The sequence below is a fragment of the Antrostomus carolinensis genome, unplaced genomic scaffold (assembly GCF_000700745.2).
Source record: "Antrostomus carolinensis isolate BGI_N321 unplaced genomic scaffold, ASM70074v2 scaffold2752, whole genome shotgun sequence".
NCBI lineage: Eukaryota > Metazoa > Chordata > Aves > Caprimulgiformes > Caprimulgidae > Antrostomus > Antrostomus carolinensis.
Window position 1 is genome coordinate 1 of NW_010301455.1, and position 13,518 is coordinate 13,518.

Consider the following 13,518-nt stretch of genomic DNA (forward strand, 5'->3'; position numbering starts at 1 on the left):
TGGGGCTCCTTATGGAAAGGATGGTCTCCCAGCTGGGGCTGGTGTTGGTGATGCTGGTGTTGCTGGTGCAGGGGCAATTGGTTCTCACTATGGAAAAGATGGTCTTCCAGTGCGGATGGGAACTGGGGCTGGTACTGGTGGTGCCGATATTGGTGGGTTTGGGTCTCCATATGGAAAGGATGGTTTCCCAGCTGGGGCTGGTGTAACTGGTGGAAGGGGTGTTGGTTCCTTCTATGGAAAGGATGGTGTCCCAAGAGGAGCTGTGGCAGGAACCGCTCATTTTCCTTTTGGAGGTGAAGAGGTAATGGGACCTCGCCATGGTAGGGATGCTATGTTGAGCGGAGCTCAAGGATATCGAGGTGGAGCAGGAGGAGATGGCTTTTCTGCAGAAGGCGGTGGTGTTGGTGGCTCTGCAATACGAAGTGCTGGGTCTCCCTATGGCAAGGACAGTGGGTCAGCTGGAGCCAGGGCTGGTGTGGGTGCTGCTGGCAGGTTGGGAGGTGATGAAAGGGAGTTACATTCAGTCCGTGGTAAAGAAGGTGCAGCAGGTGCTGTTGGACGAGGTGCTGAATATGGGCTGGATTCACATCCTGGCAAATCTTCTACGAGAGGTAAAACTGAAAAGGGCTCTGCCAGGGACCTCAGAACATCAGGGAACAAAGGTTCATCTCATGACAGAGATTCACTTTCAGATGAAAGAGATGCCAGGGGTGAGGGTAGAGATGGAGGGCAGTTACGCTCCCTTTCTGGCAAAAGTTCTGCCTTTGGAGGTGCAGGGGGTAAATCCCATGACAGATCTGTTGTCGGGAGAAATTCAGGTCAAGGTTCATTGGATTATGGTCAGATGTCAGATCTTTATGGTGGACCTCCTTCAATAAACCAGAGAAAAGAGGAACCTGACCTTGATATTAAAGCAAATGATTTCTTGAAGAATACGGAAAGTACGGAAAAAAGAAAATACTATATCCTGGGTGATTTGAAAGGTACGTGTTTAATTGATGACTTGTGTAGTGCTGGTCTTTGTATTTTGACACATTCATAATTCTGGAGAGAAATTGAATCTAATGGTTTAAACAAATGTAGCTATATGTAGAAATCCAGTTATACCACGATCTGTTCCTAATTCTACCACTGATTTACTGTTTGACCTTACACTGGTTGACCTTTCACTCAAATCAAACTGCCTGAAAAGTCTAAATGATCTTTGTCTAAACTGTCCAAAACTGGTATCATATGTTCATTCAAACAAATGATTCAGATCCACGTGGAACACACTTGAGTTCACAAACATACTAGTTCCCATATAGTTTGGAGGAATATAGCCAGGTGTTGTGGTTTAACCCCAGCTGGCAGCTAAGCACCACACAGCCGCTCGCTCACTCCCCCCACAGTGGGATGGGGGAGAGAATCTGAAGAGTAAAAGTGAGAAAACTTGTAGGTGAGAAACCTTCATGTCAGTGAAACTATCACATAGGTAAAGCAAAAGCCACACGTGCAAGCAAAGCAAAACAAGGAATTAACTCACCACTCCCCGTCGTCAGCCACGTGTTCATCTCCAGGAGGGCAGGGCTCCATCACACATAATGATTACTCGGGAAGACAAATGCCATGACTTGCATGTCCCCCACTTCCTTCTGCTCCCTTCAGCTCTATATGCCGAGCATGATGTCATATGGTCTGGAATATCCCTGTGGTCAGTTGGGGTCAGATGTCCCCACTGTGTCTCCTCCCAACTTCTTGTGCACCCCCAGCCTACGTGCTGGTGGGGTGGTGTGGGGAGCAGAAGAGGTCTTGACTATGTGTAAGCACTGCTCAGCAATCACTAAAACATCTTTGTGTTATCAACACTGCTTCCGGCACAAATCCAAAACATAGTCCCAGACTAGCTACTGGGAAGAGAATTAACCCAACCCAAACCAGCACACCGTGCTTCTTTTATATTGTTACAATTTAAAACTCATTGTTTCACTTTATTTGTTCTAACATCTCGTGCAATGAGCTGTGTTTTTCCAACTTCTGGGAGCAAATCTGTGCCTGCTAATGTTGGATTAATGTGCTCATTGGGCATAATGTGAAGAGCTCTTTTCTCTTGTAAAATCAGAAATAATCAGGTGTTGCATATAGTGAAAGGAGAGTAATGTGTATGCACCTATAGAGGCTGACGTCACTTGGTTTGTTCAGCCTGGAGAAGAGGAGACTGAGAAGAGATCTCATGGTGGTCCTGAACTTCCTCCCAAGGGGAAGAGGAGGGGCAGGCGCTGATCTCTTCTCTCTGGCCACCAACAAATGCCAGGAGCAGAGGGAATGGCAGGAAGATGTGGCAGGGGAGGGTGAGGTTGGCCATGAGGAAAAGGTTCTTGAGGCAGAGGGTGGTGGAGCACTGGAACAGGCTCCCCAGGGAAGGGCTCATGGCACCAAGCCTGACAAGATTCCAGCAGCATTTGGCCAAGGCCCTCAGGGACATGGTGTGAATGTTGGGATTGTCCTGTGCAGGGACAGGAGTTGGACTGGATGATCCTGGTGGGTCCTTTCCAACTCACAACATTTGATGATTCTGTGATTTGACTAAAACCAGTGGCTACACCAGTGTGATGATAATGCGAAAGTTGAAGAAATTAAAAACTTTCTCTGTATAACTGAAGGGAAATATTCGCCTGACAGAATTGCTGACAAGTTAGAAATTATCAAGGCAAAGAAAACGTAAATATAAGTAAGGAAGTAAAATAAACAAAATTGTAGTTAACGGGGAAGGAGTTGGGTGGGTTATTAGAGAGAGGACGAGGATGTTAATGGAGAAGAACTTAAGGGCAAGAGGAATACAGGAGCTAGAGAACGGTGTGACTTGGGGCTGTTTAGGGGGAAATGGTTGGGCAACCCTTCATCTGCTCCATGCAGGGGAAGAGAATGATGATCTCTCTATTCTGGAGTAGTCTGCTTTTTCCCACTGTCTGTAGAAGGAGCCAAGACAATTAACACAGACTTAAAATAGCAGATCTGTAGATGGAGAATGTGATTTGTGATGAATCCATCGCCCATTAGGTTGCTGTTAGGACTATATTGTATGCAAGCCAGCTGGCACGTCCCTTCAGTGCCGTGAGTTGACACCAGCTGGCCCACAATGTTGTGGTACCAAAGCCTGTCATGACTACAGTAAATATTCTTTTACAAGTTCTCTTTTCTCTTCACCTGCACGAGCATTTTCACATGCATCTCTCTGTCTGTGTAACAGAGGTAACATCTTTTCACCATTTTATTTTCTGAATGTTCAGCACCACCCTGTCGTATCAACAAACGTTTACTTGATATCACGGTCCTGAAAGGGGAACCAGCTGAGTTGTCTTTCACTGTCAGCAGACATGATGTGACTGGAACCTGGTTTAAAGATGGACTAAAGGTCAGTGTCCTCTAGCTACTGTTTTCTTCGGTTAGCAATGCTCTACTCTCTAGTTCTACCTCTTATTGAGTGTTGTGTCAAGGTGTCCTTCCCTCTGCCAGTCTTACTCTAGTCTGAGTATGGCCCTGGAAGGATTCTGCAAGAGCCTCTTGATGATAAAATTCCTGACAGAAACCCGGGTAAATTTCTCCTCTTTCCTGCAGCAAGACATTTCCATTCTTGCTGACAACAGGAGGCTTTGGACTTTCCATTCTTCGTCATGGCTGGAGATGGTTTGGGTCTCTTTCTTGCAATGCAATCCTTTTTCTTTTCCTCGGTGAATGAGAGAAATATGCAAAAAGCAAAGGCAAATCTTCAAAGGATCCTTCAAGCAGGCAGAATGCAAACAGTACGGTTTCAAATTAGTGCTTAAGGTCAAGAATAGACACCATATTCTATGTTCCAGAACAACACTGAAGAGTAATTCCAGTTGTGGGATCCAGATGATGCTGTAGGAGTTTAAAATTAAAACAAGCAAACAAAAATTAAAAATAAAATTAATTTTCATGGACTTTTAATCAGGTCTTTGTGGGGAGTATGTTGATAATGCTCATATGCAACGTTACCAGATGAGTAATCCCAGAATATTATTGTAATTAAACATGCTTGTCATTCATAAGTCATTTCAATTACATTTCAAATTTTTGTCTGTCCAGTTTAAGTTTGGATTGACCTTTTTTTTTTTTTAAGAATGAGTCTCTCTGCTTTACCTTGTAGTTAACAAACATGGATGGAATCTCTTTGGAAAAGGAAGGTCTAGTCCACAAACTAATTATTAACAAAGTGGAAGATATTCATGCTGGGAAGTACAGGTTTGAAGGTGGAGAAATAAAAACTGAAGCTTCAATTTTTGTTGAAGGTGAGTCTATTCAAACTACCGATGCAGCGTGCTCGTCTTGATGCGCTTGAAATGTAATTGCATTTTCCCCAGAGACCTAGAGTTGGTTATTGAGACAACTTTATTCTGAAGAATTACCATGTAAATGGGAGATAATTTTTGTGCAGGTTGGTGTGTTCTGTAATTAAAAATTTGACTCAAGAGCCTTCCTGAATAGCTTCTATGATTAACTCAAAGGTTTCTGGGGTGGACGTAACACTTTATCAGACCGGATTCTTCATTCTTGTGTTTAGTGTATTGCCTATGAGACATTTGCTCCGGTGGAAAGGACAGTATGATACCACAAATACTTTGTGATAATACTTTGTGATAAGAAATCGTGGCCAGCAGGTCGAGGGAGGTGATTCTCCCCCTCTACTCCACTCTCGTAAGGCCCCACCTGGAGCACTGTGTCCAGTTCTGGAGCCCCCAACACAAGAGAGACCTGGAGCAGCTGGAACAAGTCCAGAGGAGGCCACAAGGATGATGCGAGGGCTGGAGCAGCTCTGCTGTGAGGACAGGCTGAAAGAGTTGGGGCTGTTCAGCCTGGAGAAGAGAAGGCTCCAGGGAGATCTTATAGCGGCCTCCCAGTACCTGAAGGGGCTACAAGAAAGCTGGGGAAGGACTTTTCATAAGGGCAGTTAATGACAAAACAAGGGGAAATGGGTTTAAGCTGAAAGAGGGGAGGTTTAGATTAGATATTAGGAAGAAGTTCTTCTCTGTGAGGGTGGTGAGACACTGGAACAGATTACCCAAGGAAGTTCTGGCTGCTCCTCCCTAGAGGTGTTGAAGGCCAGTTTGGCTTAGGCTTTGAGCAACCTGATCTAGTGGAAGGTGTCCCTGCTGCTGGCAGGGGGGTTGGAACTGGATGATCTTTAAGGTCCCTTCCAATCCAAACCATTCTATGATTCTATGATTCTATAATTAACCTGTAGCAAAATACATGTATGTGTGTGAAGCGCTGAGCATGCAAGTAAAGGTGAAGGTCCAACTTTGTGAACTTCTAAGCATTATTGGCAGCATCATGAGGGAAGCTCTTCCCTCCAAGGTGAAACTTAGCCTCTTGAATTGCAGTTTTTAATGACCTTGTATCCTCTGCTTAGATCCTCCACAGGTTGACAGAGTTCTCATCAAAAACTTAACAAGTGTTCCTACTGTGGCCAAGGCAGGGGAGAAAGTAAAGATTAAGATCCCTTTTGAGGGCCGGCTGCCAGTCAGAGCCATGTGGCTAAAGGACAAAATGGAGCTAGCAGATGACACAAGGATTCGTGTTGATAAAACAGACATCTTTACCATGCTGTCCATCTCCAGCTGTGAGAGAAAAGACTGTGGAGATTACAAAGTCAGGCTGAAGAATGACAGTGGGGTCCTGGAGATCAACTTAAAGCTTCTGGTAATAGGTAAGAGCCCCATAACATCTACTGTGGCTTTCATTGTAAAGCTGAAGCAGGGAACCCATTAACACTGGTGACAATCTTATTTAGAGCTACTGGGCATTCCAAGATGAACAAGACCGTGTAATTTTCCATTAAATCAGGGTACAAGCAAAGACTGCTGACATGTTTCTTGTCCTTTAGTACAAGGTGACACAAATCTAGTTTGGTTTTGCACGGCCTCCAGCAGCTGAGTTTTGAACATTGGGGGACTGTGGGAGATAAAACTGTGTGCGGCAGGCAAATCTCAAATAGATTATCAAGGCCAGATTCAGTGCTACCATAAATGTTTGTGCTCTTTTTGAAGACCAGAAATGGTGTCCTTCCTTACAAGCAAACTGAATTGGTGCAGTGCTTAGGAGAACAATTAGCCCATGGAGCAAGGGCTCGGCTTCCCCCACACTTATCAAAACTTAGAAGAGCGGAAGTTTTGAAGAGGCAGTTCAAGTGCCCAGCTCTCATTCTGCAACTATCCATGTACTCCATCAGAAACTGAGTCTCCCAGCTGGTGAGCAAGAGACAGTCTCTGCTCCAAACCCAAGAGCATGTCTGGGTCTGGAGCCAACTCCTAGTCTCTTTGTGTTCATCATCATCAGTCCAGAGGAGGCCACAAGGATGATGCAAGGGCTGGAGCAGCTCTGCTGTGAGGACAGGCTGAGAGAGTTGGGGCTGTTCAGCCTGGAGAAGAGAAGGCTCCGGGGAGATCTTCTAGTGGCCTCCCAGTACCTGAAGGGGCTACAAGAAAGCTGCGGAAGGACTTTTTACAAGGACAGTTAGTGATAGAACAAGGGGTGATGGCTTGAAACTGGAAGAGGGGAGGTTTAGATTAGATGTTAGGAAGAAGTTCTTCACTGTGAGGGTGGTGAGACACTGGCCCAGGTTGCCCAAGGAAGTTCTGGCTGCTCCTCCCTGGAAGTGTTGAAGGCCAGGTTGGATGAGGCTTTGAGCAACCTGGTCTAGTGGAAGGTGTCCCTGCTGCTGGCAGGGGGGTTGGGACTGGGTGAGCTTTAAGGTCCCTTCCAACCCAAACCATTCTATGATTCTGTGATTTTCAGACAAGCCACAGCCACCTGCAGGACCCATCAAAATTGTAGAAAGCACCGCAAATGACATCACCATTCAGTGGAAGCCTCCAAAGGATGATGGGGGCAAACCAGTGCAAAGATACATTGTCGAGAGTCAGCAGGTAGGCAAGAACGACTGGGTGACTTTGGGAGAAACCCCCAAGAGCTGTACTACCTTCACTACTAACAAAGTAGAACAAGACATGAGCTACTACTTCAGGGTGAGAGCTGTGAGCGCCGAGGGAACCAGTGAGCCACTGGAATCGGAGGAAGTGAAGGCTGTCAGTAAAGGTAAGGAAGAACTTTTCATAATTGTGTTCCACATCCATCTGGGAAATTCATTATCAAAGCTGATATCAAAGATCTAAACTTGAATCATGGCTGTGAAATCTCCACAATTCTGTGGAGCCTGAACATTGAGGTTTATTGCGGGCTGTGGTGAGTGAGATGGCCTTAAGTTCTCAGTTATGCTCCATTCTGAATTGGAAAACAAGTTTCATGGGGGAAATATAATATGCATCAAGATCACAGAAAATTTTTCCTGGGATGGCTACAAAGGAAACATGTGAGGCCTTTTCTTGACTCCAGAGGCAAAGGAGTGTCTCTGGATGTGCAGCATTTTTCAGTACAACCACTTCTTCCCATGATTTCCTAACAACTCATTCTATTCTTTGTCCTTCAATGAGTTTAAATACTAGAAGAGTTTTGCCATGAGAATGAATGTAGTACTAGAGAGAAAGCAATGCTCTCTTCTATTTCTGATTTTCTTCTTTCTACATTCTCCTTCTCATGATTATGAGAAGCCCTGTATTTTGAATGTTTTAGCAGAGGGCTAAGAAAATCCCTTCCATTTCCAGTTTCTGCCATTAAAAGCAAGAATAACGCTGACTTGCCCTACCATGTAAGAAGGTACATGCCTCACTCCATGGGCTGACATGGAGTCAGTCATGATGACAGCAAATCATTAATTAAAATGAAATTTAAGAACAGAGGTCCATGCTGGATCCTGTTTGCGTAGGGGATAGGATAGACAGCTTCAGGTCTCAGTCAGGTTTTCAAAATACACCCATATGAATACCTTGGGGAAACTGGAAGAAGAAATGTCACAGAACACTTTCTTATCTTTCAATAAGAATATACCTGCTAATAATGAAACACTAATCTTGATTGATTTTTTGATCTTTAAGGTCCCTTCCAACCCAAACCATTCTATGATTGTATGATTCTAATCTCTTTCTAGCTTCACCTGGTGCCCCAGATCCCCCTGAGATTGTCAGTGCCAGCAGAGACACCATCACAATATCCTGGAAAGCACCTAGTAAAACTGGCAGTTCCCGGATTGTGGGGTACATCATTCAAAAGCGCAAGAAGGGTACCACGACCTGGCTGCCAGTCAACAGTGTGCCCATAGCAGGTAGGTAGCTTAAATCCTGGAACAGACTGAAGACTTCAAAAAGGTCAGTGGGTTCAGGAGGTAACACACTGATCTTTGTGGAGTTTCTGCCTTCTCACTCCTTGCTTTCTGCCTAGAATCTTACAGCTTTTCACATCTGTGTTTTTCTTGAATTCTTGAGCTGCTGACTGTCCCCATCAACCATATTACCCCTCTCTGAAGTTCTCCCTTGTCTTCCGCAGCTCTAGGGTACATGTTTTTCCACAAATAAAGTTTTTTCACGAGTAAGGTTACACAGCTGTGACATAGCAAAGCCAGACTTTGGTTCTATATACAACTGAATGCCTGGGAGGAAGATTAAGATTATTTTCTAGATTATGTGCAAGCATATGGCTGGAGAAGAGTGCAAAGAAGCTCACTGCTGCACCCTGGGCCAGTAGGTTCTCTATAGATAAACAGATGTCTTCAATTTCTGGAACTAAAGTCTTCACTTCACATGCAGAGCCTTAGTCCTCACACTAGGAACTTGTCAGACAAGAACTGGTAAATGCAAGGAAGATAAAGAAACCTGTGTCCCTGCTGCTGGCAGGGGGGTTGGAACTAGATGATCTTTAAGGTCCCTTCCAACCCAAACCAGTCTGGGATTCTAGGTGATGTGTATGAGCTCCAACATGTGTTTTGACTATAACTATCAGTTATCTATCAGTTGCAAGCTAGGACTTCTTATCTGCTATAGAAAGGTTTAGGATTATCCCATGAGGAAAATAAATATTTATCATTTCTCTAATGGAATAGCTCTCAAATACTGTTTGACTTGAAAGGGAGAACGATGAACATGTCCCAGAAGTTACACATGCACTTGGATAGGGAAGGGCAGGGGATTCAGTGGCAGCATTTACACACAGCTCCTGAGAATTACTCAGTCCACAATTCTACATGGCGTAAACTACAACATTGTTGCCTTACCTTTTCCTGTTTGGGAACAGCTCACCTGAGCCAACAGGCTCCTTTTCTTTCTGCAGACAAGAAGCTGAAAGTGACTAGTCTCAAGAAAGGTCTGCAGTACGAATTTCGTGTGGCAGCTGTCAATGCTGCTGGCGTAGGAGATGCCAGTGAACCATCGCAGCCTGTCTTTGCACGCGATACCACGAGTAAGTGCACTGCCCTCCATCCTCTGGCTTGGGGACACGTAAAGCTGAATGTAGACTGGAGAGGAGATGTTTTTAAATGCTTTGTAAGAGTATGTAGAGACAAAGATCAAGTAATTGGGGAATGTTTTACAACTGAGAATCTGCTATCAGCATGAGGAAGGAATGGACAGATTTCTTGTGTGATATCTAATCAAGATGTGGCAGACTCCCAGTGAGGGAGTTCTGTGCAGTGTGGGGAGGTGTTGGGGATGGGCTGCAGACCATCTCAGGAGTGCTGCAGGTTGTATTGCATGGCTGGCAGGAGCAGGCACCTGGATTCAGCTTTGAAGAACTGGGACAAGGTGGAGACGAGACAGCAGGGTGGATATCCAGTGCACTGCAAGAATGTTAGGGATCTCAGGAAATGACTGAAAAGAGGGGGCAGAAATCCTAGAAAAGGAGTTTAAATAAAATTTATCTTTTCAGAATCTCCAGGTAAAGTGCAGGACCTTAAAGTGAGCAGCAGTGACAGCACTAGTGTCACCTTGACATGGAAGAGACCTGAAGCAAAGGATGGGAGTGATGTGACAGGCTATGAGGTGGAGATTCGGTCTTCTAGCAACCTCAGCTGGACCAAATGCAATGCTCTTCCCATAGAGGTGACCACTTACACAGTTAAAGGCCTCCAAGCCAAGGAGATGTACTTCCTACGTGTGAGAGCCATCAATAGCTGTGGCCCAGGAGAAGCCACAGAGCTTGAAGCTTCCATTGAAGATGGTCCCCCTGTAGGTAAGTCAAAGTGGGCTGCTTTCAGAATGAATCAGGTCATTCTATAGGAAACAGGATGCAGGCAAGCTCTACAGGTCTCTATGATGAGCTTCTGTAAAGTCCCAGACAGACAAATACTCCATTGCTCCTCTAGAGTATGGACTTATAGATTCATAGAATAATAGAATATTGCAAGTTGGAAGGGACTCATAAGGATCATCAAGCCCAACTCCCTGCTCCTTGCAGGGCAGCCTAAAACTCAACCATATGACTAAGAGCATCATCCAGATGCAACTTGAACTCCGACAGGCTCCAGAGAACCTTGGTCACCTCCTCAGGAAATTCTGAAGGTGTAACTGATAATAAATTTACACTGTGCAGTGTTCAGCTCATGTTAGAGACTCAGCATGACAAAACAACCCCCAAAACTGTATTTTCTCCCCAGATTTACATGTTGCCCCCTGTACAGAGCTATACCACAGTCGTGATCACCAGACATTTCTCAGATTTATATTTTGCCCTCTGTACAGAGCTATACCACAGTCGTGATCACCAGACAGAAACCATACATACCTTACACCTTCCCCTGCTTTTTTAATGGAAAAATAGAGTTTTCAGTCTATTTTTATACAGTCTTTTGGAATTAAGCATTTTGTTTCATTCTCTTAAATTGCAATTGTTACGTTAGTTTTTGTAAACTTTCTTTTCCTTTTTAGCTTTTGGAATTAAGCATTTTGTTTCATTGTTATGTTAGTTTTTGTAAACTTTCTTTTCCTTTTTAACTGCCTAACTTGAATGCACCTTTTTCACTTTTTCATCTTTATTTACAATCTGTAGCTCTGATTTTTTTTTTCCTGCTGTTTGAGAATGTTGCAGAACTACAGGAATAAGAGATAATTCTGTGACAGTTTCATCTTCCTTAACTTGGGTCCTAAGTGGCAATGTCTACTTTTGGCCTATGCCTGGAGAATCCTTTTATAATTGGTCACTAAATAGATAAATATAAGTCCTGGAAAAGGACTGGGAAGCAGTTTTTTCCACTTCCAAACGGGAAACACTAAATACAATTTAGCACAATCATATTTGGCATTTTCAGAAAAATACTAAATACTATAGGATATTATATTGATGAAAAGAGGAAAAAAAATAGAAAAATATTTTTAAAGACTAAAAAATATTATTTTTAATAAACTCAGACCAATTTCCTGAGGATGTTTTGTACTTTGTACTGATCGTATATTTTGTAAGTGCCCATTGCAGTTTCCTTTTCCCCAGATGTCATTTTATACAAAAGATCATCCACATGATGGGGTAAAGGGTGTCAAACAACCAATTTCTCCATGTTTGAGACATCACATGTACATGAACATTGTTGTGAATGTATTTTTACATAATTTCCCCTTGTTTAGTCATAGTGATAAATAAATAGTAATAAAATTTGAAAGGTATAAACTCTGTTACTGAATCAAGGAGCTTTTTTTCCCCAGTGCCACTATGAGTTTATCAGCAGCCTGTAGACTGGCATTAGGAGCATCAAACACACTTATATGAGTTTGTCAGACAGTGACTCTGTATTAATGCACAACTTCTTATTGTTATCACAGTTTCTCCCAGGTTACTAATAGATGACACAGTGAAAAACTTCCTGGTTGTAAAAGCAGGAAATACCATCCGAGTGAATATTCCCTTTGAAGTAAGTTTTCAAATATGTTCGTAAGAATTCCCCATCTGTTTTTACGTTGTTGTCAATAGCAGACATGAAAACTGAGCTCCTGTTTTCTTGGCATGGAATTTTGTTTACAAGACACTGGGCAAATCCTTTATCCTGCCTGTGTGCTCTGTGTACTTTCTGCACGCGGAAAACACGAACAAGGATTCAGCTGTCACTCTTGGCATTAGTGTTTTATGAGATTATGGTCATTCATTAGTCTCTGCAAACAAGGCACAATGCTGTCCATCCAACCATATCAATATCATCATCATCTGGTCCTAATCTGTTACACTTAGAGTTTAAAAATCAGTCCATTTCCCTCTGACTCCCTTAGAAGGCCTTGGGGTAGCATTTCTAGCAACATCTGTTGTGTTTGCCTTACTAAGCAGCAGAACTTCAGCTATATGACTTGAGAAATAGGCATCCACTGACAGAAATCTTGTGTGCTTTGATGTAAGCTTGGAACAACACAGGTAAAGTCTGAGATATCAAGGAGATTGATGAAGGTGAATCGTGCGTATTCGCTGGCCTTTCTCCTAATCTCTTGGAGAACAGAGACCAAAGGTGGCACAATGAAAATAAAGACTTTGAGGATGTTTTTGCTTTTCCAAAATCAGCAGATCTTTTTAAAAGTAGAAAATATTAACTACTGATGTCATCTGTTGTTATTGATTTAGCACACCTTGTTTGACATAGTTAACCTGAACACTTTACTACAACAATATTCTTAAAAGACACAGAGAAAGAGAAAAGTTACGAAGAAACTTTAGAGCAGCCCTTTATGCAGGGCTCTTTGATCCATCTTGGAACAGTATTTATAAATATTACTTTACTGTTTCATGTAGATATATATTTGGGACAAAATAGTGAAACTAAAGATGTAAAGATGCAACCTGGAAGCAAAACCAAGTGGGCTGTAACTCATGTTGTTCTCTACAGGCATCGCCAGATCCAGTGGTGACCTGGTTAAAGGATGGGCTTCCTCTTACAAACCGGGCTACAATAAACACCGAAGATGGTACCACCCAGCTGCTGATTGGAGCAGCTGAGTTCACTGACAGTGGCACCTACACCATTGAGCTCCAGAATGCGTTAGGGAAAAGAGAAACATTCACCTTCCAAGTTCAGGTTACAGGTAACTCACTCACTATGTATGTACCTACAGCAAATAGGGAGCAGGCAATGAACTGAGTTCAGCAAGAGGAGCTCTGACGCAGTTAAGCCCTGCAGGTAGGGGGAGAACTAGAGTACAATTCTCCATGAGGTTCAGTCTGGTCACTTTGTGATATCACTTGGCTGTGTCTGCAGGACGGAGCAATCTACTGATTAAAATTACACTTGGCTTCCAGAGTGACTCTGCTTAAAAAGGCAGTGTCACACAGGTGGATAGTGCCAACCACAGTTCATGCTCTTTGTAAGTCTAAGGTTAGTCAGCAGCAGGCTGTAGGATGTTTAGTCACAGCTACAACAACTCTATATGCTGTCTCCCTAAAGAGGTGAGAATGTTTAGCTGTACCAGCCCTCATCTCCGCTATAAGAAGGGAAAGCGGCCCAGCAATGCAGATGTGCTGCAGCAGAAGTTCAGTTGATAGCAAATAAGTTTGTGTGACTGGAGAAGGAATCAAATTTTGTCCCTTCCAATGACCAGGATGTTTACAAAGTGCCCAGACATAAAATAGACTCAAAGGATTCTGTACTGCGCCACTTTC

The 13,518-nt window shown here is 43.5% G+C and overlaps 1 protein-coding gene across 1 annotated transcript in view; it reads left to right on the forward strand.

Moving 5' to 3' along the window:
• Positions 1-7: 7 nt before the first annotated feature.
• The window catches only part of IGFN1 (immunoglobulin like and fibronectin type III domain containing 1), a gene marked incomplete at its 5' end in the record, with an annotated part of 14,693 nt that continues 1,182 nt past the window's right edge, over positions 8-13,518 (forward strand). Inside the window, 10 exons of the mRNA XM_029083885.1 lie at positions 8-983; positions 3,270-3,394; positions 4,151-4,292; positions 5,414-5,710; positions 6,799-7,098; positions 8,048-8,221; positions 9,223-9,351; positions 9,817-10,119; positions 11,703-11,791; positions 12,749-12,944. Coding sequence (XP_028939718.1) covers positions 8-983; positions 3,270-3,394; positions 4,151-4,292; positions 5,414-5,710; positions 6,799-7,098; positions 8,048-8,221; positions 9,223-9,351; positions 9,817-10,119; positions 11,703-11,791; positions 12,749-12,944 — 2,731 coding nt within the window. The remainder of the gene's footprint in view (positions 984-3,269; positions 3,395-4,150; positions 4,293-5,413; positions 5,711-6,798; positions 7,099-8,047; positions 8,222-9,222; positions 9,352-9,816; positions 10,120-11,702; positions 11,792-12,748; positions 12,945-13,518) is intronic.